Consider the following 23403-nt stretch of genomic DNA (forward strand, 5'->3'; position numbering starts at 1 on the left):
TGATTTTGTCCTCAGAAGAAGCAGTTTCTAGCATGGAGTCGGCACACCTACTGGCTGCTTTCTTGCACACCACGAGCAATGTTTCATTCAAGGTGCAGATACTGAAGTTTACTAAAGACACATTATGGGGATGTTTGTTTAGTGTCAGTGTGTTAGCTGATATTAGACGAGCTTTAGTCTGGGGAGACAGCTGAAGACTTCTTCCCGTTACTATTCAAGTACATTTTAGAGAGGAAAGATGGACAATTACTTATGGGGCTGGAGGATGTAGATAGCCCAAATACATGTCCCTCTGAAACCTAATATATTTAAAGGACGTTATGATGTAAAAATAGTTTGAAAATAAACAAGTATAAGTGGAAAGGTTTAGGCCGTGTAAAAGGCTATAACAATTGTATGTAGCTTACATGTGTGAGTTTGTGTGTCAGCTGATTGTCACCAGAATCAGGTATTTGCGCCTGCACCGTTATGAATAACGGTGTGCCAGCTATTAATGTTCATGCTGTATTGTGTAACAGCTCAGCCAATCAGAATTCGGATGTGGAGCTTTAAGTCCCGCCCCTGGGATTATCCTATCCGCTCGCGCTGCAAGTAATTGGCTGTGTGCTTTCATAACTGTTTTGGTATTAATATTGATTACTCGCGTTATGTAGGCGCAGAGAGCAGCGTATATCTGCTACGGACGAGATTTTCTCACCTAGAGATAATAACAGAATAGCAAATGGTCTGACTGTTGATCAAAGGTAAGCTTTCTTTATCGTTTATTGTGTGTTAAAACCTTAGTCGATCACGCCCACGGAGAGAAGCGGGAGAGTCTGTTTTATTCCCCTCTGTTAAAAGGTAGCTTCTGATAATTGTTTCCTTATTTAATGAAGTCAGAGAATTACATAAAATATAAGAGTATACAAACAGCATAGCCAGGGGTGGATAAGGTATACAGACAATTTACAAAAAATGTTGTTCTGCACTGAGATGTAGGCTAGTGTCTTAATGGCTTTCAATTGTGAGGAGGGTAACGCTGTATGATTTTTCATATTGCTCATATAGGAAATAAGCATGTTTTTTCATAATGTAAGTTTAGATTTCAGTAAATAGTATTTTGCTTGAAGCAGCTATTAGGCCATAGGAGAAATATAGCAAATGGTTCAATGGCATGTAGCCAATAGCTAAAATTGATAAAATAAACTAAATAATGATGAGCAGAGGGATTCACAATTTATGCCATATGTGGTCACTTTTTACAGGCCAGCATTATGAGCATGATGGGTGACATATAAACTATCACCACTCACCAATTTGATAGTATGAAGCAATTGATAAGGCTGTTACTGTCATTAACTGAGGATTTCAACCATAATGCTGAATACTATATAGGCTATATTTGCCTGTTTACTATAGTGAGATTTTTACTTCAGTCCACATAACATATCTATTAAGAGTATCATTGTTTCGATCTGTGTTTATCATTTTATGAAGACAGAGCTTACGAACTTGAAAAACATTTCTTTAATCCTCTCTAGAGGCGTCAATGCTATTTTTCTATTGATTTATCTGTTGTTGTCTCTTGTTTCACATCCCAGCTAGCATCTACGTGGTCAGGAAGATCCGGGCCTCCATTGCTGAGGGAGAGCAATTGGAGAAACCCATCTTAACACCATGTAGTGCTATTGGTAAGAGCAATCCCTGACAATGACAACTACTACTGCTGCTATTACTAGGCTGCTACTACTGCTACTACTACTACTACTACTACTACTACTACTACTACTACTATTACTGCTACTACTACTAGTGCTACTACTACTACTACTACTAACACTACTGAAAGACAAATAGTCTGAACCCACATAAACAGACAATTTTTCTAGTTGAAAATAATTACAATCCCCTCCAGGCTCTGATTGAGGAACACTGATGGTCGTTAACTTAACTATATGAAGCTGGAGTAGTGAACACTTTGTATACAGTGACCTGCTCATTCCAAGGAACTGGAGACCAGGGAGATTAAGCAAATGAGAGATTTTTTGTTCTTAATTTACCTGACCCTTATGTCACAGAGTAAACCCATGAGATTAGAGGTTAGGTAAGTGTGTGCATGGAAGAACTGCTTATGTGTGGACATCATACATGTCATTGACTTGCATGTATTTTTACATTACTTAGCTGAAAGGAGAGCGGGACATGGGTGGAGAGGCAACTCACCAGCAGCCACAGTGACCCCTGAACCTGATGAAGCAGCAGGCTCAGGGCCGTCCACAGAAGCAGCTGTGCAGAAATGTGGTTCCTGAGGTTAAAGACCACACTGGACATCGGGGCTATGGCTAATCCATCGGAAAAACATAAGCTGTCATATTTGTCTTTTTGTTACATGATTATAGCTCAGAATACACTGTCAAAGAACAGAGGACCCCATGTTGTACTTACATAACCACAAACTTATATGTTATATGGTTATAAAAAATTATACAACCAAGCCCTTTTCTGCTACAATACAAAGAATATTATTCCTGTGCTAGCCCCTGTCCAGTGTCCATGCCATAGCCTACTAGCGTCCGGCTCCCGCACACTTACATTTATTCACTGCAGTGTTTGATGGCCGACTCACAAACCCCTCTCTCCAGGGGCTGAGCAGGCCTGATGTCTCTGCTGCAGCTGCTATATCAATAAATGACAAAAAAAAAAATGTTACCATTGCGTTTGTGTAATTATTCATCATACATGTAGGGTTGCATACGTTCATATTTATAAGCCTACAACCTGGGGGAGGGAGGATCACACACATTAAACTACAATCTCCTAGCTACTGAATAGCACAAGTTGCATAAAGCTAGTTAGCCTTTAGACTGGTCTTACACTGGTCTTAGATTCTCAGGTTGGACTAGGCTAATTAAGACTGTCTGTTACTTAAATATTACGATTGACTCATTTTGAGGTAGTAAAGATAGCCTAATCTTGAGTTAAGAATTTTGTTGTTATGGCAACGAGTCGGTAAACTGTCAGAGTGGGAAGTTTAAATACTGAAACTGTTTAAGAAAAGATGGCACATCTTTGGTTTTTGGAAAGACCCGAAGAAGAGAGCGAGTCTTTAGAGACAGAAACAACACATTAGAGATCTACAACAATCAATAAGTAGTAGAAACAGGTAAATATAAGTGTCTATAGCATAGTCCAAACTGCGGCTCACGGAGTTAATAAATAAATAAATAAATAAATAAATAAAAAATACATGTACTTCCGGCGTCCAGCGGATGTTCGGGAGGAATCGGGAAGCGCCTATAAAGTACCGACCCCGACCTGCAAAAAATGTGTGTTTATCATTATTTTAAGATGCTGGTGGAAACGCCCTGGGGAGAACAGTAGTTTTCTACAGTTCTCTTATATACCCTCTTGATCAGAGTTGAAGCCCTGCCCTTGGGTAAGCTTTTAGCTCTCTTATGTTTAGCATATTGGACAATGTAGCTAGCTGTTGTAGCTAAGGCTAACTAACCTGGTGTGTCACGTTATGTAGTGTATTGGCACTTAGAGAAAAGTCAGCTTTAATGTCAGATACCTGTTCATAGAGGCGGTATGCATGATGCTTATTTTAATGCAGGTGTCCCGTGTTGTATAGGTGCACACGCTATATAGGGGATTCAACATAAACACTGGCGTCAATGACAAAAGAAGTGTCTTCAGTGCTACTAGCTAGCTTAGCATTGTAGTTTACCATTTTTGGTTAGCTGTAAGACAACAAGGCAGTCATATATGTACACCGACACAGTGCAATATGCATGTATTGGTTATGATACTCTTCTAGACTTATCAATGGCATTGGAAATACCAAAAATATGTTCTATTTGGTCTATGGACTATGTTGGCTGTTGCAATATTGAAATATTGGAAGTGATTATTATTTTCAGAAACAAAAAAGTAACATAATGCTTTACATTCATACATGTACATACATTTCCACCAGGGAGCTACCCAGTGCAACCACTGTGTTCTACTGTTGACCTTTGTACAGCTCCATTGCCTTGCTCAAGGGGCACCTCGGTGACAATTAAAACACAGAGATAGTGTCACCTATTCCATCCACAGATTTCCCAGGTTAGGGGTTTTGAATAGGCAACTTTCTGGTCACCACCCTGCTTTTCTAGCCTTTAAGTTTCCACCACAGCTACTGTATGCAAGTTGTTTGTATCTCAGGATTAGTTGGCTTTGAATCTGTACCTGTGGTGTCTGTCAATTTATATATTGCGGTAGTCATACTGCCACAGTGGTTGTCATGATTGATAGCATCTTGTTGTTTTCCTACCTAGCCCAGTAGTCACGATCTGTCAGCATACCCTGATGAAGGCATGCTGGCTGAAATTCATTGAGAAGATATCTAAAGGATCTTTTTACTTCTCAAAAAGTTGTATGCTGGTTATTGTTTAGAGAATGGCTCTTGTTTTTCCTTTTCTTCCATTTATTTTACTTGCCTGTTTTCATTCTTGACTTCCTTGAGCAACTTGCCTTACTCTGCTAGGGTAACACCTCCTTTGTTTAACATGTTAAACTAGGTTTGACTTGTGCCGACAGAGATTGAACCATTCACTTGAAATATGGAAGTCAAAGTAATGAGACTGTTTAATATTCTTTGTATGTGTACTTCTTGCAGAGTGCTGTGCCTTACCCAACCCATGATGGAGCACAGGAAAGCCTTAACCATCTCACTTACTGTTGACAAGGATAATTCTACAGTATGTATGACAGTAGTCTTTGAATTATTTAATTTTCACTCCAGCTGTTTCATGACATACTTGTTCATGCACTTTGTGAGTTTTTAGCACACAGAGTGAAATGCCTGATCTGTAATCTCTACTGATCCTGGCTGGATGACGTCTAGGGGTAACGGATCACTGTCTTGCTATGCTGGCTTTAGGAAGACGATGATTAGCACACAGTCTTTCTGGAATTGTTCAATAAGCGCAGCATATGTGCTGGGGTTGTACATATGCTGCCTCCAGCTGAGCTCACTATGGATCACTATCTTGTTGTCACTATCTTGTTACATTCTGTTGCTCAGTAATCGCACTCTGTGGTTGTTTCGAGATAATGATCAAGTGAGGGCACTAGACTGCTTTAGCATGGACAGCTGCAATGAGTGTGTATTATGAATAATCAATGCTGCTACCATGCTGCAATGAGCACAATAACCTGCTACTCAAATGCACATTTTATGCAAAATATTTTTGAATTTGTAAATTCATAACAACAGCTACTAGATAGCCTAGTAATTTATATTTTTAAATGCAGCCCAACCTGTAACCTGTGTTGACACAGATGTACGCTAATTCAACAGTTTTATTCAACAGCTATTGCCCCAAAATTGCTACACACAGCCAAATTATCTCAACAACATTGATTACGCATCAAAGCCGCGTGCTACTGTGCAGATTTGCACTTGCTGAATTTGTGCATCCATGGTTGGGTTAGCATTTTGGCTGTTGCACGTAATTAATTCCATACAGGCGTGGTAACTGCTTCCCTTGTTATTTTTAGATTGGAAACCCACTCAGAATCCCCATGACATGTCTTTCGTCAGAGTGTGGGAAGTTAGAGAGACAGGTAGATATCTCTGCTCTCGGTCTGAACACAAAAAGACATGTTATTGTGATAACAGCTATTCTGGAGGAGTGCTGAAACTCACTTTGCCCCTCCATTCGACAGATTCACTGGACCAAGCTCTCAGGACACAAAGCCAGATACCACGATTCACAGCATAAGAATGGATCCATGCTGTTCGATCACAACCAAGCTGCTATGGTCCAATTGGGAATAGCCAGGTAAGCAGAAGCCAAGCAAGCCATTTATTCTGTTTTTTTTTTTACTTTATTTACTTGTTGATTATTGTTTAGTTTGTTATGCATCAAACTCAGGGAGCTGCAATCGCAATTTCTTTGTACTTGTACAATGACAATAAAGGAAATCTTGATCTTGATCTCTCTTCCACAGATTGACCCTTTAGTCAATCTGTGGAATAGAATAGCCTTTTAGTTGATTGCATCACCTAGTGGGGTTGTTGGGAGTACAGATAAGTGTGCAAGAGCTCCATCATCAACAATTTCTTCAACGTTGGGTACAGTTGGGTGGAGGTTTTGCTCTCAGTTTATAATACAGATGCCCACTTGATAAACTGATGACTGCTGAGTTACGTCAAAGCCAAATTTGTAAAATAAATAAATAGATAAAAGCCAATATAAGACTGAAATATTCACACCCAATCATTGTTCTGGATATCAGTTGAAATAATGAGTGATTTGGATTAATAAGTTCTGTCTACATTGAATTGGGCTAGCAGTCATTCCATTGTTGTATTTTGCTGGTATAATTCATTGCACTTTCTCAAACATTCACAAGATGGGGCACTTACCCTTTAGTATTAACTGTCTCACAGAGGTGGCTGACAAGCAATGTTGCCTCGATTTTTCAGAGCCTTGAACAAACTCAAACATCTCTTGAGCGGTTAAACACTTAATTTTAAGTAGTCATATAGGTTATAGCCATATGTTCATAGACGTTATAACATATAGATTTAGTGTAATTAAGTCCTATAGTGTATACCATTAACTTGGTTCAGATATCTCCAAGTGATTTGTTAAAGTTAAAGACATAATGAAATAACCCAATAAAACAAATGACAGGGGTACATAATTATATGCATGCAAACAAAATTTTTACTCGCAGCCCATTTTCTTTTGTTGTTGAAGGCCATAGTGGGGGATCAGGGTGAGCATTTCCTTATAATATGATCAATTACAGTATGTTTTGTGGACAAGTACACTTTTGTTTTACTCTTATTCCTCACATTTTGCTGTAGAGCTATAGATTTTTAACTGGTGAGAGTTTTTCTTTAGCTACCGTGCCTAACAACCATTGTTGTCTTTTTCTTTGCCCAACATGAAATATCTATATCACTCAGCATTTGGCTTGCTAGTACATGTACTTGTGTGAAGCACACTGCAATTTGCCTTCAGTAATACCGATTTTAGGAAAACTGACGCATCGTGTTCTGCGCTTACTATCCGCCCCACTTCTGTCTTGCTGTATTTGTTCTCACAATGTTTCATGTAAGAAATTAACTATGCCTAACTCTAAAGAAGCAAGTACGCAGAGTGAAATATTTGAAAAAAATCCCTCCTGTTCAACAGGGAACTGAACAGCATTTCTCAGACCTGATATTGCTGTATGAATGAACTGAAGCGACTGAAAATGCGTAATGGACAGAAAATAAAGTTTTAAATTGTAACCAAGTCCATCTCCTCAAACTGAGGAGATGAAAAGTCTTCCAACATACAGCAAGTGAAATATGTCATCCCCCACAAATGATGCAGGCACCACTTGGGTCAATCAGCATGATACATCATCCCTCCAGTTTAATCAAAATTGTACCAGTTATGGCCAGTTATGGGAAAGTTTGACCCTTAAATTATAGCAGCCTCATTAGGTCAATCAGTGTATTTTTTAAAAGCCAAAACACAGAAGCATGATGCTTCATCCCTCTCAAGTTAGTCAGAAGTGGTGATGTGGGACGGGGGGGTGGTCCATTCGTCAAACCCGAGATGCCCCACCCCCCGATTTCATTGCACAGTCAATGAATGACTAACAATATGTATAGTGAAATATCATTAGTTCAGTTACAATTCATAGTATTCTGTTCCATCAGCACACGGCCATCTTTGTAAATACCAGGTGACTGTAATAAATTAACAGGTGATTACAATCAAATGACAGCCACAGCCAATGAGCTGTGTGTATTGTAAAGCACCATATTGGTAGGAAATGCATGTGACATCATGGGAATACTATGAATAGGAGACATTTTAAACAACAAACCAAACCACCATTGCCATTATCACCTCGATTTTCAAATATGCCCAGTGCTCCGCTAATAGAAACTTGTCTCTTGTCTGTGTGTACAGCATGTGTTTAGTACAGTGCTCCAACCTGCCATGCTAAAAGGAAACATTGTTTATAAACCCCACAACTCAAGACCAAGCTTATCATGACTGCACATAGGCCCACATGTCTTATCTACCCCAGTCCACTTGCCTACCCCTCCTTACCGCAGTCATTTACTATCCCCCTATTGGTCAGCTGATGGTATATATAGTCTGATCTGTAATGACAGATGTGCTACAAGTGAGAATATCTTGATGGGCCATAATGGGGTGGAGGCGACGCAGTTCTAGGAAGGTTGTGAATGGTTCTCTCTCTGTTCCATCCTGTAGCAGGAGGCCCTGTCTGATCCTTACAGATGTCCTGAAGACAGAGCTGGGCAGGGCTTATCTGGACAGGAAAATGAGGAGCCCGACATTGGGAAATGGAGTACGGGTGACAAGTCCTCGGATGGAGAGTGGTCGGTCGAGAGAGGAATCTCCCATCTGTGGAGACAGGAAATTAGGTCACAGGGAGGCCAGGAACGAGGGGTCCGCACATAAGAACAAGAGTGTTACTCCTAAACGCAACCAGAGGACCCCCTGCCAGTCTTCTCAAAGGTAAGGAGACACTATGAGGGACACTGAGTGATGGGGCGAGGATAGACTCTCTGAAGTTGAGAGTGGAATAGTAGGCTGTATTCTCCTCACATCCACAAAACCCCTGCAGTAATCAGAAGGTGGCCCACAGGTAGATGCCGATGGAATAGTAAGAGAGACTCAAGTCATTAAGCATCAGACTGTGAACAATGAGTCGGAAAATGGCCCCCACTTGCATAAAAAGTCTTGTCAGCTCATTTAGTTCCAAAAAATGAATTTTGTGTGTGTGACTGTCTCTTGCCCTTATATGTTCACTAGTGCCTGCTCTCTAAATAGACTTCTGATCTTCAGAAGTGGGGAAACTGTGGTGATTTTTCACTCAGACTTGTGAATAATGATTAAAAATAACCATAAAAGCACAAGGAGGTATTCTTTATTAGGGGCATTTCTGCTGTTTGTTTTAGATGTTTTGTGAGAAATTACCTTTTAATGGAGTTTGGCTTGGCTTGCGGCACCCTTGGCTCTCCAGATTTTCCAGGCAGAAAACTGGGTGATTTTATTTGGAATAATACCGCACAGTAGGATTTCACAACTCCTGAGATGCTGGTTCAAATCACAAGTGTTCTGCGTTTGTTTTTTATGTACCCGGTTTTCTTGGCCATTGTGTAATTAAGTAGCATTTTAGTATATAAAGCTCCAGGGATGGAAGTCGTACAATGCTGCGTGTGGCATTGTGGAAAAAAAAAAGTATGACTGATGATGTGTACAGCATGACTGACAGATCATAATGTTAATTCACCTCTACAGGTTAAGACTCAGGAGCAGGTCAGAGGATGTTGAAGCAGAAGAAGACAAAGAAGAAAAAGAAGTGAAGGAAGTGATAATGAGGCAGGACAATGGAGAAGACTGCAAATATGCAGAGGTTGTAGGTGGGTGAGCATGAACAAATACACACACAAACACACACGGGTATTGGAGCGACACTGCTCTCTTCATTCCTTGGTTCATCTACACTCCTCCCGCCACTTTTTAGTGTGCTTTACATTTAGCTTCATCCTTGGAAATTCATCACCCCTCCCATCTTCCTCCTCTCCTCTGACCTTATGTGTTTGTCTCAGCTCTCCTTTACTTTAAGGGCTCTCCTAGTGGGAGAGGTTTGTTCATACTCCTGGCCTTACTCCCAGGGTAAATAAACAAACGCTGGGCTTTATAGTGCTGTAAAACAAAAATCAGCTGAATTTACTCCGCTTTTCCCTCACACGCATACCCCTGCTCACAATTTAGCCATTTGTTTTTCCATTTTCTGTCCTACTTTGTGGGTAGTAGTATTGTGTTCATTTCAGCATGATGGGTTGATCGCCATGTCCCTCTGTGTCTTACAGACTGTGGGTTGTCAGTGAGTTGGGAGCCAGCTGGAGATGTAGGAGGTGATGAGATCTCTACAGCTACCACCAAAGACAGGTGTACAGATCCAGGAATTGAAGACCAACATAGCGTGGTGGGTATCATGCATGGTTACACAGTAAGCATCAAAAGTCACACTAAAACAGGAAAAAAAACTTTACCCATTCCCAGACCAAGCCTATGAGACAAAACAACCTTTTAAAGATATCTCTTGAACATGCTTGCTCTTGAACATGGCTCTGTTCTGTGCCGTCCCAACAGAAGAGGAAAAGAGAGAGTCCAGAGCCCCACTGCAATGGAACAGGCACCCCCAAAGGCCACAGAGGGAGTGTGCTTCGCCTTACTGGAGAAGGAGGGAGAGATGGAGGATCAACCCCTAAACGCCTCTGTCTGGAGCGAAGTGGAGAAGATGGAGAGTCAGGGAGCCTGGACCGTGGCATTGTGCGGTTCACAGTGGGGGGAGATGAGAGAATGGAAGGATGCCTGAGCTCAGTCATCAGTCCTAGTACAGAGGCTGGAGAGACTGCAGGAGCCCCGAGGCATGGTCTGTCCTCCAGCCAGGCCAGCCCCTCTGAACCCAGTGAGTATATGTCTGGCTGTCTCTTCAGGGCGCCCACACAGGACTAGCGCTCTGCTAAGTAGTGTGTAGGTAGGCTTGTTCATGTGTCATCACGAAGTGCGTATGAAGCCAAATAATCTATAATAATATTCCCGTCTGATTGCTGGAATGTTGCCATGCAATACTTCTGTATTGTTGTATTACGGGTAAGGAAACTCAGACACATAAGATGAGTTTCTCCTCCCTGTTTGTACATCGAAGCCTATGTCACATAAATGTGCAATTTGATTGATAGTGCTTTGAAAGATCAATTGCAGACTGGGCCAAAGTTAAAATAATTTGAACTTTGTGCGCAGTGAGTGGAAATGTGTGTCAAAATTACAATGTAAACAAATCTGCATCCTTTCTTAGGAAAAGTCCATAACATAGCTTTAAGTTGTATAACCAAGTTATACTTTCTACTTTACGACATGGACTACTTGTTTGTGAGTTTTTGTGCCAGCTTGGCTTGAACCTTTTTTTCCTTCGAGTGTGCGTGTGTGTTCATGCACACCCTGTAACCAAGTGCCTACTGCGTTTCCTGTCTTTATCTCACCCACATGTCTCTACAAAGATTACTACTGCCCTTGGCTCTCCTTCAAAGCCCATTAAAGGGTGTGTGTGTGTGCTTGACTGTGTGTTTATCTTTGAAAGGAATGATATAGCTCGAGTTCAAAGTGAAACTCAAACTGTTATAATATGTCATTCATGTTTGTATTTCAGTTGTGCTGTCCAGTGACGATGAAGAGGGCAGTGACGTTCCTCAGCTCCGCAGCCCAGTATTCCATCCACTGGTCAGTGTGGCAGAGATGGCAACTCAGACTGCACAGGAAGCTGTGGCCAAACCGGAACTTTCTGACATGCAGGTAGGCAGAAATGTGCCCTTGCACCATGTTCGACCCATATCTCTTGAGAATACAGCACAAAACATTTTTCAGTGGGATTATATCATAAAAGACAATATCACAATGGTTGAAAAGCCTCACAAAGGATTTGGTTTGCTAACAATTCTGACATCATAAAAGGGAGGAAGAATCCAATCGTCTTCCAAAGGGATCAGAGATTGTTTCACTTATTACATCACACACAAAAACAACGACCTCACAAAGGTTTCTAAATTGAGTTGAGTTTATGCCGAGATTAACCTGACATCACAAAGGGTGTTTTAGGGATAACAACGCTGCAGGGGCCTAGGGTTTTACTTAACACGCCCCAGGGGGCCAGAATTACCACTTGTTTAAGGAACGGAAGTGAGAACTGTTTCTCTGCGTGGCAGCCAACCAGTCTCTTCAGCCACTTACTCTAGTTTCTGACACTGAGAGGAGAATAGACAGAAAGCATCTTAGGATGTAGTTAGACAGCCATGATAATTAATTCTCAGCTGTTTCATGCCTTAAAGTTACACACTGTAGAATGCTCGTCAGCTATGTTCCTCTCCCCACCAGCCCTTTATTTACCAGAATAACCTGACAGTATATCAGTAGTAATGGTATTAGAGATGTTTACTTTGCCAGAGATGCTTACTTGACCAAGAATGGGGATAAAGAGTCTGGCATTATATTTAGCGCTGGTGATACAATTGTTCTTAATTTGTACTATGCTCCAGACACAGATTATGACTAGTTCTAGTCTAAACAACCATTTCAGTTAGAATTTTAGTTAGAAACAAGACTAGGTCAAAACCATATGGCTGGACCGTGTATGAGTGTGCCACGTGCCACGGCTGACCAATGGTGTAACTAACTCCGCTGTAGACTGCTAATACAGAATAATAGTCCATACATCCATACTGCCCTACAAAGGCAAAAGACCTTAACTCACCAGAGTGTAGAACTGAGAAAAATGAGTTTAAAGTTTTTTTGTTGTCCAGCCAAATGAATTGTAGGCAGAATATTGGAAATGTGGCAATTCTTTGTTTTTTTTAATGAAGTTATTTATCTACATAAAAATCTTGAGCTCAAACTTGACCTTTGACCCTTATTCGGAAGTTAATGTACTCTGCCTTTGCATTGTCTGCAAAATAATAAGGGGTCATGCCAAGGCAAAAGGCATTAACTTCCATTTGATCGCTCACTTGGTTGGATTTAACTTCTCAGAGGACGTTGTTTGCAATGGATTTTTATCAGGTTACAAGAAAAGGTAGACTATTTAATTGTGAATTGTTACTGCTGAGCTCATGTGTGTGTGATTAGGCTACTTAGGTGGCGTGTCGTGTGTCTATGCGAGCCCTAACCCATTCACGCTGTTTCCTTGGCTGTCAGTGTCGGGCTGTCACAGGCCGTCACTGACTAGCCTGCATGACATGAAAAAAACATTAATTGCGTATGATTTACGATTACTTATAGCTGGCAAGCCATCTAGTTATTGTTTGTTTCCAATGCTTTGTTTGCATTCTGATCGCATATGGGAGCAGTTTGGTTTTGTTTGTCAAGTTGTTAGCCTAAGGTAGCTAACGCTAGCTAGAGCTAGCAAAACAAAGTCAGAGTACCTTAACTCCTACCTTAACTCAATTTGAGCGTTCCAGAGTGCAGCGAAACAAAGACAAAGAACCGTAACTGATGTTATGGGATTCTGCCTTGGCTTTTCTAGGGCTTTCGGAAGTTATGGCAAAGACAACCTACTATTTTCTCCAAAAAACAACAAAATTGACAAAAGATATTTGTCCACATGATAAAGCAGATCTTCAATGTTCCAAAAATGACAATAACTCATTTTTGACCAAAATTGAAGTTAAGGCCTTTTGCCTTTGCACGGCAGAATACTGATCTCCGTTCCAGCGCGTCCCGTCTCCTCTCTCTGCCGCTGTCGTCTCCACCGCACCCACGGCCTGCATTGATCCTCCCGATCCAAGCGCCAGGCGTTCTAGTACCCATCGGTGCCGAAAATGCTGTTCGCCGGACACCTGGTGACTCATCGTCGTCGGGATCCCCGCCGAAATCTCGGCCGGATCACCGGGAACAAATCGGCGCCCAGCTATCGGCACTGGCCGGAACCGTGGCCCCGGGAAACTTCAGGAAGGTCGGCAATAAGCCCTCAGCATGATGAAACCTCCATGCTTGTTTGTGTCTCTCTCTCCGCCGACAGAACAGAGGGCTTCAGGTGGACTGAGCTCGCGCATATGCATCGAAATAAACGTGATATGATATAATTGTATAGATTCTACTTTAGCTTCAGCTAACATGCATGATATTGGTCAGCCTGCTGACTGTGTGGGAGAAACGGGCTCCCGATCTCAGCAGAGACACAAGATGGCCGAGAAAACGAAACTTAAATTTCTGGCTCTGTGATCCTATGATGTGCCACGTGCCACGGCCGACCAATGGTGTAACTTGATCGCTCAGTCAGTCAGTCAGTGAGTGACAGACATTTGTGTTTGTAGGGCTGGACCAGCTGTTGCGGTCCAGCCAAAAACGTACATTGTGTGTCTGACATGCTACCCTATTTGCATTGTTTTCTTAAAATCGTGTGTGTGTTGCAGGTGGTGCATGTAGTGGTTGAAGACATCCCTGGTCCAGTGGATGCAGTGGCATCAAACTTTGGGGTCTCTCCCATCCCCAAAGCAGACTTCTCATGTATGTGTGTGGGCTTCTCTGCTCTGCACTGTGGGAGTTACCAGGGGGAGGCTAACGGAGAGATCATGGTAACCTGGATAAAGCCACCAACGCATTTTTCTGATAGTGTCACATGTAGTAGCGGTATCACCATTACAGGACATAAAGTGTAATACCTCTTCCTCCTTACAGATAGCAGACCAAAGAGTCATCATACCATTGAAAGGTAATGCTGTGAATACCTTTGCAACCAGTTGCTGAAATTCTTAAATAACTGCACTAAATTAAACAAAGTGTCTGGACTGGTTCCCAGTGTCTTGTCTAAACATCGTCCTTCCTCATAAAATAAACCCAAAAGGAAATATTTCTTGACCAGTTTGTCTGATCACAATGTTTGCACCTAGATAAGCCCCCTGTGGCCTGTCTGCAACCTTTGGTGTGGGTTGTGTAAACTCTGACATGCAGGACCCCATCTCACCTTGTTTTGCTCTTGCAGTCTGCACACCATCCTCTCAGACTGAAAGAGACTCGGCTTAGTGGTCTATTTCAACTAGTAAAAGTGTTTGTACGCGTCCTGGATTAGACCCTCAAAGCTTTAGTACACTGTTTTAACCTTTGAGCCTGTGAAATCCCCCCATGTACGGAGATAAGGTGGTAATCTGGCCTCTGTGTGAATATGAAATGTATCCTTGTTTGTTTATGGCAATAAGTTACTGATTATCAGTCGTTTGTAACATTTTGGACTAACTGAGCAAAGTCCTTGTCTAGATAGGTTTTCAAAAACAGAATTTACAAAGTTTGTTATGGAAAAACAATGAGTCAAGGCTCTGGTACCGGCGCCATGAGTTGTTAGGCTGACCTGGTGTTTTCTTGTTCTCAGACGCTAGCGGCCAGGTGGAAGTGACGTTGACCCTGGAGCGCACAGAGCTGCGGAGGTACAGTGTGTGGGAGCAGCAGGAGCTGCAGGCCCGGGGGCTGGGCTACAAGGGCAAGGAGCAGCCTCCCCCCGCCGCTCTGCTCCTGCTTTATGTGTCAAACACTCAGGCCGCCGCTGTACAGAGGGACCTCCGCAAGCTGTCAGCCAAACAGCATGCAACCACATCCACTGGTGAGACTGCTGGAAGGCTCACAGCACAGATACATGTTCAGAATACGCAACTGAAGTCAATAAGTCAGTCACATATTTCTAAATGCAGTTTGGAGACATGCATGGCATTCTATTATGTTTAATGCCAACTAGTTAAAATCTCATTTGATTTTATTTTATTTGGATCTTTTTTAGCCCATTGGCTAATCTTCCAAGAGTCCACATTAAAAACATTTAAGCATACAATAATTCATATTAATACAACACATAATTGTTGACACACACATATCATATACATACATGCTTACATACACACATATAACCTACATACATTGGCACATATCCTGTTCTTGAGTGAGTTATTGTAATGAATTCCATAATTTAACACTTCTGAAAATAAAAGTCCTGCCACTTTTTTTGTGAAAAGCAGTATGTTTATAAAAGACTGAGCTAATAGAGCAACCGTAATTTATATTCTGATCAAATTGAAGAGCAAACCAGACAGGTTGTCTTTCAACAAGTTATGTGTGCTAAGTTTCTATTGAAATGTCAGCTTTGCCAAGTATCTCCATTTTTGTGGTTTAGATTTAAAAAATGTAAAAAATGTCATTGCATATTTCAGATTTCATTGTCAATCTGGTTCTAAGTGTCACATTCTCCTTAAGGTAAAACTGTATGGTGTATGTTTTCTGTTTGTGCAGGCCAGGCCAGCCCCTTCCTCGTGCTGAGTGTGAGAGATCCTCTGGAGGGAGTGGAGGGCGCTGTGTTGCGCTCCATCCTGGACATTGTCTGTCTCAACAGCCTGGCACATCAAAAAACCATTATAGCTCCCGGCTTAGATAGCATTAGCGGGTTGGAGGACATCCACACTCCTGCTCTTTCTCTGGACGACAGTCTGGAGCTGATCACAAGAACTGGGCTGGACCCCCAGCTGCTCTCCTTGCTGGGCCAGGACAGCATTGATCCTGGATCTAACACAGACCAGGACGGTCCACATTCAGATGGAGAGAAAAAGACCGAACCACACATCCAGCTGGAGGTTGAGTCACAGACAGAATCAATACCAAAGCTGGAGACGGTGCCAGAGCAAGACACAGGGCCTCAACTCAAACCAGAGGAGGAGCAGAAACTCAAACCAGAGGAGGAGCAGAAAGAAGGGAAGAAGGAACCTCCTGCTGAGGTTAGTGTATATGTCATCACCCAGTGACATATGATTACAATGTAAATGTTGTTGGAGATGCTCCTCTGACACTAATTTCCTCCCACAGGAGAGTAAAGAGAAGCCAACACCCATATACACTCTCTGCCATCGCAGAACCAGAGGATCCTACTCTGTGTCCCTCTCCAAACCAGACTCCAGCTGGACCAAATATAAACATCAGGGGCTGGCCCGCAGGCAAGTAACCTGGATGTAGCCCTCATCCAACTACTCCTCCAGCCTGGCCTAGCAGGGATTGGCACATGGCCTCCAAATGTGGAAACCCTGTGGCTACTACAGTTCATTCCTATGGAATAATGGTCTTTTTCCCTTGCTGAGTAGAATTCCCTGGTGTTGAAACACTTTATAATTACAAATCTACTCATGAACTAGTGATGTGAATCTGATTTTTTTTTTTTTAAGCAACAAATTGCAGATATGGTTCAAAATATAGGACTTATTATTTTCCACTTACCACTGTGCATGATCAGAGTCACAGCAATGGCTGCTCTCAGGGTGGACTATTACTGCTACGTCTGCTTCATTGCCAGAGAAAACGGGATTAGTACATGAGGAAGAGGCCATATTTTGCACTTTGTACAGTTAAATAAAGCCCAGTAAGCTATACAACAAGAGAAACCCCTGTAAGGTTGGGTGACATATAAACAGAATGGGTGTGGTGTACAAAGTGGGTGGGTCTGCACATATATATCCCAGGAACCTTCCTATCAAAAGTAGTGTAATCATATGTGTTACAATAGAGGGTGGCATATTGTGTACACTAGTCTTTATATGCGTATTACCTTTTCACAGCTCTGTGCTGATTCAGTAATTCTTTTTCTCTCCCTCCTCTTTTCAGGTTGATCCAGTTTCCTCCTCCGCCGTTGAAAGGAGGAATCACTGTGACGATGGAGGACCTGCAGTGCCTTGACAGTGGACAGTTCCTCAACGATGTCATCATCGATTTCTACCTCAAGTAAGTGACTTACATTTTCAGACAAGAAGCACCATGTTCACATTGGTTCCTCATGAGTTTGTCACTGTCAAGCTGTGTGTGTATGTGTGTGTGTGAACCAGATACCTCCTCCAGAATGCTCCTGCTGCTGTGGCCGAGCGCTCCCACATCTTCAGCAGCTTCTTCTACAAGCAGTTGACCCGGAGGGACAATGCCAGTGAGGGCAGCACCAATGACTCGTAAGTGTTTGCACGTGTTTGTGTGTAAGTGTGTGTTTCTGTCTGTTGTGTGTGTGTGTGTATGTTTGAAGTGTCCTTAACAACTTTGATTTCTGTGTGCACCCAGCTGTCAGAGGCAGAGGCGGCACCAACGGGTAAAGACATGGACACGCCATGTTGACATCTTCAAGAAGGACTTCCTGTTTGTGCCTGTCAATCAGGAGTGAGTGAAATGGATGAGGGGTGATCGCACAGTTTGTTTTGCACAAAGACCTGCGCTTAAGATAAGCTATTAACCATTCTGTCACATGCGCCTCTTGTCTGCTCCAGGGCTCATTGGTATTTAGTTGTCATTTGCTTCCCTGGCTTGGATGAGCCACGAATTGAGGGCTGGACAGACCCAGGCGTGCAGAAGGGAAAGGGGAACGGCAGGTCAGGCGAGGAGGAGGCCCAAGGGTGTAAAAGTTCAAATGATGTCACCGAGGCACCGCCTGCGTCAAACCCCAGTGACACCCCAGACAGACTGACTGGTATGTTTGATTTAACGGTACAGGCCTTCGTGGTCAGCCTCAAGGTTTCTATACTGAGATATACTGAAATACTGAATGTGATTGCTTTTCGTTTTAATTATCTTATACTTCTGCAACATATTTTAAGCAGCTCTTTGATTCACACTATAATAGTGGCAGTGATGGCGAAGCTGATGATTGTGATTGTTTTCCTTATGTGTTTTAGACAATGCTCAGGAGGATTCTACAAAAGAGCCCCCACCTGGTCCACCGGTAGGAAATCACTCTCTTCTACTAAGAATGACAATATTGATTTTGTTCCCCTCTTACAGAGCATTTCCTTCTGTTTCAGTCTTCATATGTTTGTCTGAATCTCTCTTTTTTTTTTTCCTTTCTTTGTAGAGCTGCACCGAGCAGACCTGCCAGAGGGAGATTGTTTGCAAGAGGTCAGTGCACAGGAATGCGCAGATACACAAGGCTTAATTCATGCTATTCCACTGCATTGGTGACCCCTTGAGATATGGAATAACCCATGAGAATTTGTTCAACATTTCACATAGCCCATCAGATTATGTGTCCACAATTATTGAATACATGATTTCAAAACAAAACACAATTCACTGACAACATGCTATGCAGAAAAGTACTGGGCTTTCTCTCCTTTTCAATTCCAATTACACACACACACACACACACACACTCACACACATACATACACAGATGTTGCTCCTCAGTGATGGGAAAACCTATCAAAATACAAATGGTAAAGCACGCATGAACTACAGCAACGCTCCGATGGAACTAGTAGATTTTATATATATTGAAAATCCAAATGCAGTGTGATTTTGCCTGACTTCTGTGGGGGAAAATGTCCCCCAAGTTGAATTGTTTGACTTTGTTGTGTATCTACAGAGAACCCTAATGTTTTAACTGCATCACTGAGAATACATATCAACACCCCAGTTCTTCCTGGCATTCACACAGAATTTTTTACACTGTCTGTGCTCCAATTTTGAACCTTCTCCACTAATTCTCTCAAGGCTTAGAATAGTTGTCTTTTTCTTCCACTATTCTCTGGAGTGAATTTTGCAGTGTGCACAATTGCATGTCCCTGTTCAAATTAAATGAGGGAAGTGGTTACCAATAAAATATTCATTAGAATATACAGATTGTAAATAATGGTCTGTGTAGGTGATGCTTTGGGCTAGGAATAAACTGTAAAAAGTGGCATAGTAATTCAGATGTCTCACGTAAAGGAAGAGTTGTGGAGCTGGGTTTCATTATAGATAATTGTGAGACTGCAGACTGACATTATAGTCATAATTCAGTTACCAAACAGAGTTTGTACAGGACAGTCAGTGAAATACTGTGAAAACCAGGTCTACAGAATGGCTTTATCCTTAAGGCTCATCTGTCACTTGGCACTGCAAAAATCAATTTCCTATGACACTCCATGATATATGAAAATTACCTCCTACAAAAATAATTGGGGGGCCAGTTGGACCCCCTCCAAATTCATACCATCCTGAACACTGGATACAAGTTTTTCAGTTAAAACTTTACTTGAGTTTAAACAAATACTAATTCAGTACAGTGCCATGGCACGTTTATGGTTTTGCAAGCTGCCGTTGCCTAGCTAAAAGCAATTTAAAACAACAGATGTTTTTTTCCTCATATGTAGACATGAGAAAGATGGAGTAGAAGCCATAGTGTTTTCTGAATATGAGAAGAGGAATCTGGGAGTTGTGAAAATCTGCAGTTAAGGTGTGAGGATTCATAGTTAAGGCTAAATATTCACAAAAACAGAATTTTGCTTCATTTTATTAATACGATACTGCTCAATAAAGAACAGACATGATCTGTAGATAATTATTTTCTCAAGTGCTGTAAACTTTTATGGAGTTTGATGAAGCACACAGGTATAGAGCAGTGAAGCGTCTGATGCCCAACTGATCTGAACTTGGCTCTTGATGCCCATTGCCCAGTGTCAACAGCACCATGGGGTAAAAGCTGCCACAGATCAACTTTTTAAACCTCTCTTCTCTGTAGGCCCTGTATTCTTATCATGGACTCCCTCAAGTTGTCTCTCCATGAGCGAGTCTTCAAACTCTTACGGGAGTAAGTATGATCCCTATACTCCACCTGCCTGTGGCTGTGTGTGTGTGTTTGTAAATGTGTGTAAGATGATCCATATTTGTCCCTCAGGTACTTGCAGTCAGAATGGGAGGTCCGTCGAGGCTCGGTAAGGGACTTTGGTACTGAGCAGATGAAAAGTTCACACTGCCAAGTTCCTCTTCAGGACAACAGCAGCGACTGCGGCCTCTACCTGCTGCAGTACGTCGAGAGTTTTTTGAAGGTAAATAAACTTCAACATCTCATCTTCTGTGGCTCGCTCAGTCTGACGTGTTGATTGAATTTTTGGTCACTATAATGTTTGATCAGTCACACCGTCAAATTTTGATGTTTAGATTTACACTCAATTGAACATTGTAAGTTCATCATGCGTGCTTACACATTCATGAGAACTGTTCTCTCTTCTTTTAGGACCCTGTGGTGCACTTTGACCTCCCTCTACATCTAGAACGTTGGTTTCCACGACAGCAGGTACGGAGGAAACGAGATGAGATCAGGGATCTGGTACTTAACCTTTACCGACACCAGAACCTGGAAAATGTTGTCAGATAGATACACAGAGCAGCTCTGCTGCTCAGTGCATCACATTCCTGTAGCCACTATCAACCACTGCTCATACTGAGCGATGAACATTTCAGTTTGGACTGAAAATATTTACTTTTAAATTTGATTCTGTTGTTGTATCATGGTTGGACAAAACATGTTTTGAATAGCTGCAACCTTTGGTGTCAAGGAATTAAAACTTTGACTATGATTCCTGTGAGTGAATATGAAGGCATCAGTCATCAGTCGTATGATTTCCTCAAGAGTTAATTTAAAGTCAACATGTAGCTGTGCACCCAGGCAGAAATGGTTTTAAGTTTGAGTAGATGCAAATGTGAAAAAGTTTGTTCACCCCTTGACTTTGTACTGATTTTGTGATACAGATATTTTAGAAAAGCAATCATTTGCATTTATTTTCTACGTAGAGTAGAATTACATGAAAACTAGAAATTGTGAAGATATAACATAAAAAAAAAGTAAAGCAAAATCTAATGTGTAAAACTGTACACATGGGTTGTTTCATTTGGGCTCGCTTGCTTTACTGACATTTGTTATTAGACATTTCACGTCATACATTAATTCATATTTCATATCAGACATCATGAGGTTTATATTCAAAATAGCACTGAGCTTGCCTTCTTTGCCTACAAAGCTGATTTCAGGCCCCCTCAGTAAATCTTAATTGGGATGTTAAGGTGTCGAATACATGAAAACATGAGCTTAGCATGGAATGTGTGGCTCACTTGACATTAGAGTCCAGTTCCTGAATTCTTGAACAGAAAAAGAAATCACCCTCCTTCCTACCTCCTACCCTAGTAACCCTAGGGTACATGAGGTACATTTTCTGTTGAGCTTCTCCCTTGCAATTTCCTCATTGACTTCCATAATAACATTTTACACCACTGAAACCCCAGCAAGTGGAATCCATCCCTAAGTGAACCACCTGTTCCACCCGTTGTTTTCTGTATTACAGTCCATCCTAGACCATAAAATCGTATTGGGGTACATTGAAGGTAGCTGGTATCAGCTTGGTTTGCAAAAATGGCAGAAATAGACCAACTTTTAATGGAAAACATTGTTCAGCACCCATTATCACAACCTAATATTGCGCCTAGTATTACAACCTAAATATGAACTGTTACTATATGAATATAGACCATTCTAAATCAGTGTCTGGTAATTTATTTTTTATTTTAGTTTTATTTTTGATACTGTTTTATAATTGACAATGTGCTGCTGTTTTGTCTTTGTTGCAAATTTTTGTCCAATTTTTTACACGTTGATTCCATGACAGTGGCTGCTTCAGTGTAAGCGAATGGGTTCTAATGTATAGATGAAAAATAAAGAATGTGGTACAAAATGTGGGAGATGTATTTGCCAGAGATGCAGTTATGTCCAAATCACACAAGGGCTGTGTAGTGTTTGACTAGATTTTTTTTTTTAGTTTTATTTGAACAAGATGCCTAAATTTTGAGTGCTTATATACTTAGACAAAACTCCAAATCCTCCATGTACAGAAAGTCCACGGGGCACAGACATTGGCACGATTATATTTACAATGTATGAAATGTATTGTCTATGGGAAAATCCACTAAAACTAGGATAGAAATTTGTTTTATATCCATCTCAGTTCTTCCTGCCTATCTGACAACTGAACCCACGAAGCCCTAACAGACACAGCAGCCCACCACCACTGTTGCCTAAATTCTCTCAACAGAGATCCATCTTGATCGTCCCATGTTGTTTCTTTTAGTTCAGGTGTTGATCAGTCTCTTCAACACTTGACCGTCATCCTTGATGCCAGGTTTTTTATAGACATTGTTGGATGAATGTACAGGATGCTGATTCCAAAGTATTTGTTTTGTTTTGAAGGTGTAATTAAACTTTTAGACTGAATAACATGTCTTACTCTGTTGTTGCAGTTTCTGCTGCTTTTATCTCTGGAACCTGAAGCCTAGATATTTGCACTGAACAAGAGCAGTATGTTCTTGTTGCTGTATTACATAACAAACAATTATTGGACAATATTTGGGTGTGGTCCTGAACTCTTTTCTTAATTTGTGTTCATAACAAAATGAGGTTTAGAGTCCAGTAACTAAAACAGAGAGGTTGAAACCAGTTGATTCATTCCTTCCTATGTACTGGAAGTTCTCTTTGGCTCCTAATCTAAAAACTCTTGTTGTTACCCTTCATCTCTCTCTTCCTGACTACAGTCACCATCTTTGTTTCTCATATGCAGAAAGGCTCTATTTGGACAAGTCTGTACATAATGCTTGCTGATATAATCTGTTCAGAGGGTTACATGGCCGGATTAGGTGTATTGACTGTCAGCTCGGCTCACAGTCCTTTTCTGACCCTCTGTAATCCCCCTCCCATTCTACACCATTTCCAAAAAGGTTGATGGATGGTAAACCCCTTAAACTGTCTACGTACAGTATTTATCATACATAATAAAGTGGTGATATTAGAAGCAGAAGACTGCTTCACATTGCTTCACTGAAATCTCTCATCCAAGGATGGCCACATCATTGTGAATTGGCAGAGTGGAGCCAGTCCCATGTAGGCCTACCTGGCTGTCCTGCTAGCTAGTCAATGATCTCAGGTTACAGGATAAAAAGCTCAGTGGGCCTTACAAAGTGGTGCATTGTATGGCCAACTGCTGCACCTATAAGCACAATAGAGTTGGCTCTCCAGGTATTTGGCCAGAAG

General features: G+C 41.6%; 1 protein-coding gene and 1 long non-coding RNA gene across 4 annotated transcripts; both read left to right on the top strand.

Annotated features, from left to right (window-relative positions):
* The first annotated feature begins 614 nt into the window (after nucleotides 1–614).
* LOC139638268 (uncharacterized) lies at nucleotides 615–2666 on the top strand. The gene is made up of 3 exons (XR_011694763.1): nucleotides 615–743; nucleotides 1581–1670; nucleotides 2164–2666. It is a non-coding gene; the product is annotated as an uncharacterized lncRNA (long non-coding RNA).
* Nucleotides 2667–3258: 592 nt separating this feature from the next.
* LOC139638263 (sentrin-specific protease 7-like) lies at nucleotides 3259–22584 on the top strand. 3 transcript variants are annotated; one of them, XM_071512335.1, is made up of 23 exons: nucleotides 3259–3415; nucleotides 4640–4721; nucleotides 5524–5589; nucleotides 5692–5807; nucleotides 8253–8519; nucleotides 9306–9427; nucleotides 9881–9996; nucleotides 10164–10482; nucleotides 11224–11366; nucleotides 13979–14140; nucleotides 14244–14277; nucleotides 14932–15159; nucleotides 15840–16318; nucleotides 16407–16534; nucleotides 17196–17312; nucleotides 17414–17530; nucleotides 17637–17732; nucleotides 17840–18039; nucleotides 18245–18291; nucleotides 18421–18464; nucleotides 20068–20136; nucleotides 20224–20374; nucleotides 20563–22584. In XM_071512335.1, exons 2-23 carry the CDS (start codon nucleotides 4662–4664, stop codon nucleotides 20701–20703), a joined length of 3222 nt encoding a protein of 1073 aa, XP_071368436.1. In that variant the 5' UTR covers nucleotides 3259–3415; nucleotides 4640–4661; the 3' UTR covers nucleotides 20704–22584. The 3 variants fall into 3 exon arrangements, with proteins under 3 accessions (XP_071368436.1, XP_071368438.1, XP_071368437.1); XM_071512337.1 differs by lacking the exon at nucleotides 17637–17732; XM_071512336.1 differs by lacking the exon at nucleotides 5524–5589.
* Nucleotides 22585–23403: the final 819 nt, after the last annotated feature.

Source organism: Centroberyx affinis, unplaced genomic scaffold (assembly GCF_046629955.1).
Source record: "Centroberyx affinis isolate AG114_WGS23_722 - 3 ecotype Tasmania unplaced genomic scaffold, CSIRO-AGI_Caff_v1 ptg006245l_1, whole genome shotgun sequence".
NCBI classification, from domain to species: Eukaryota; Metazoa; Chordata; class Actinopteri; order Beryciformes; family Berycidae; genus Centroberyx; species Centroberyx affinis.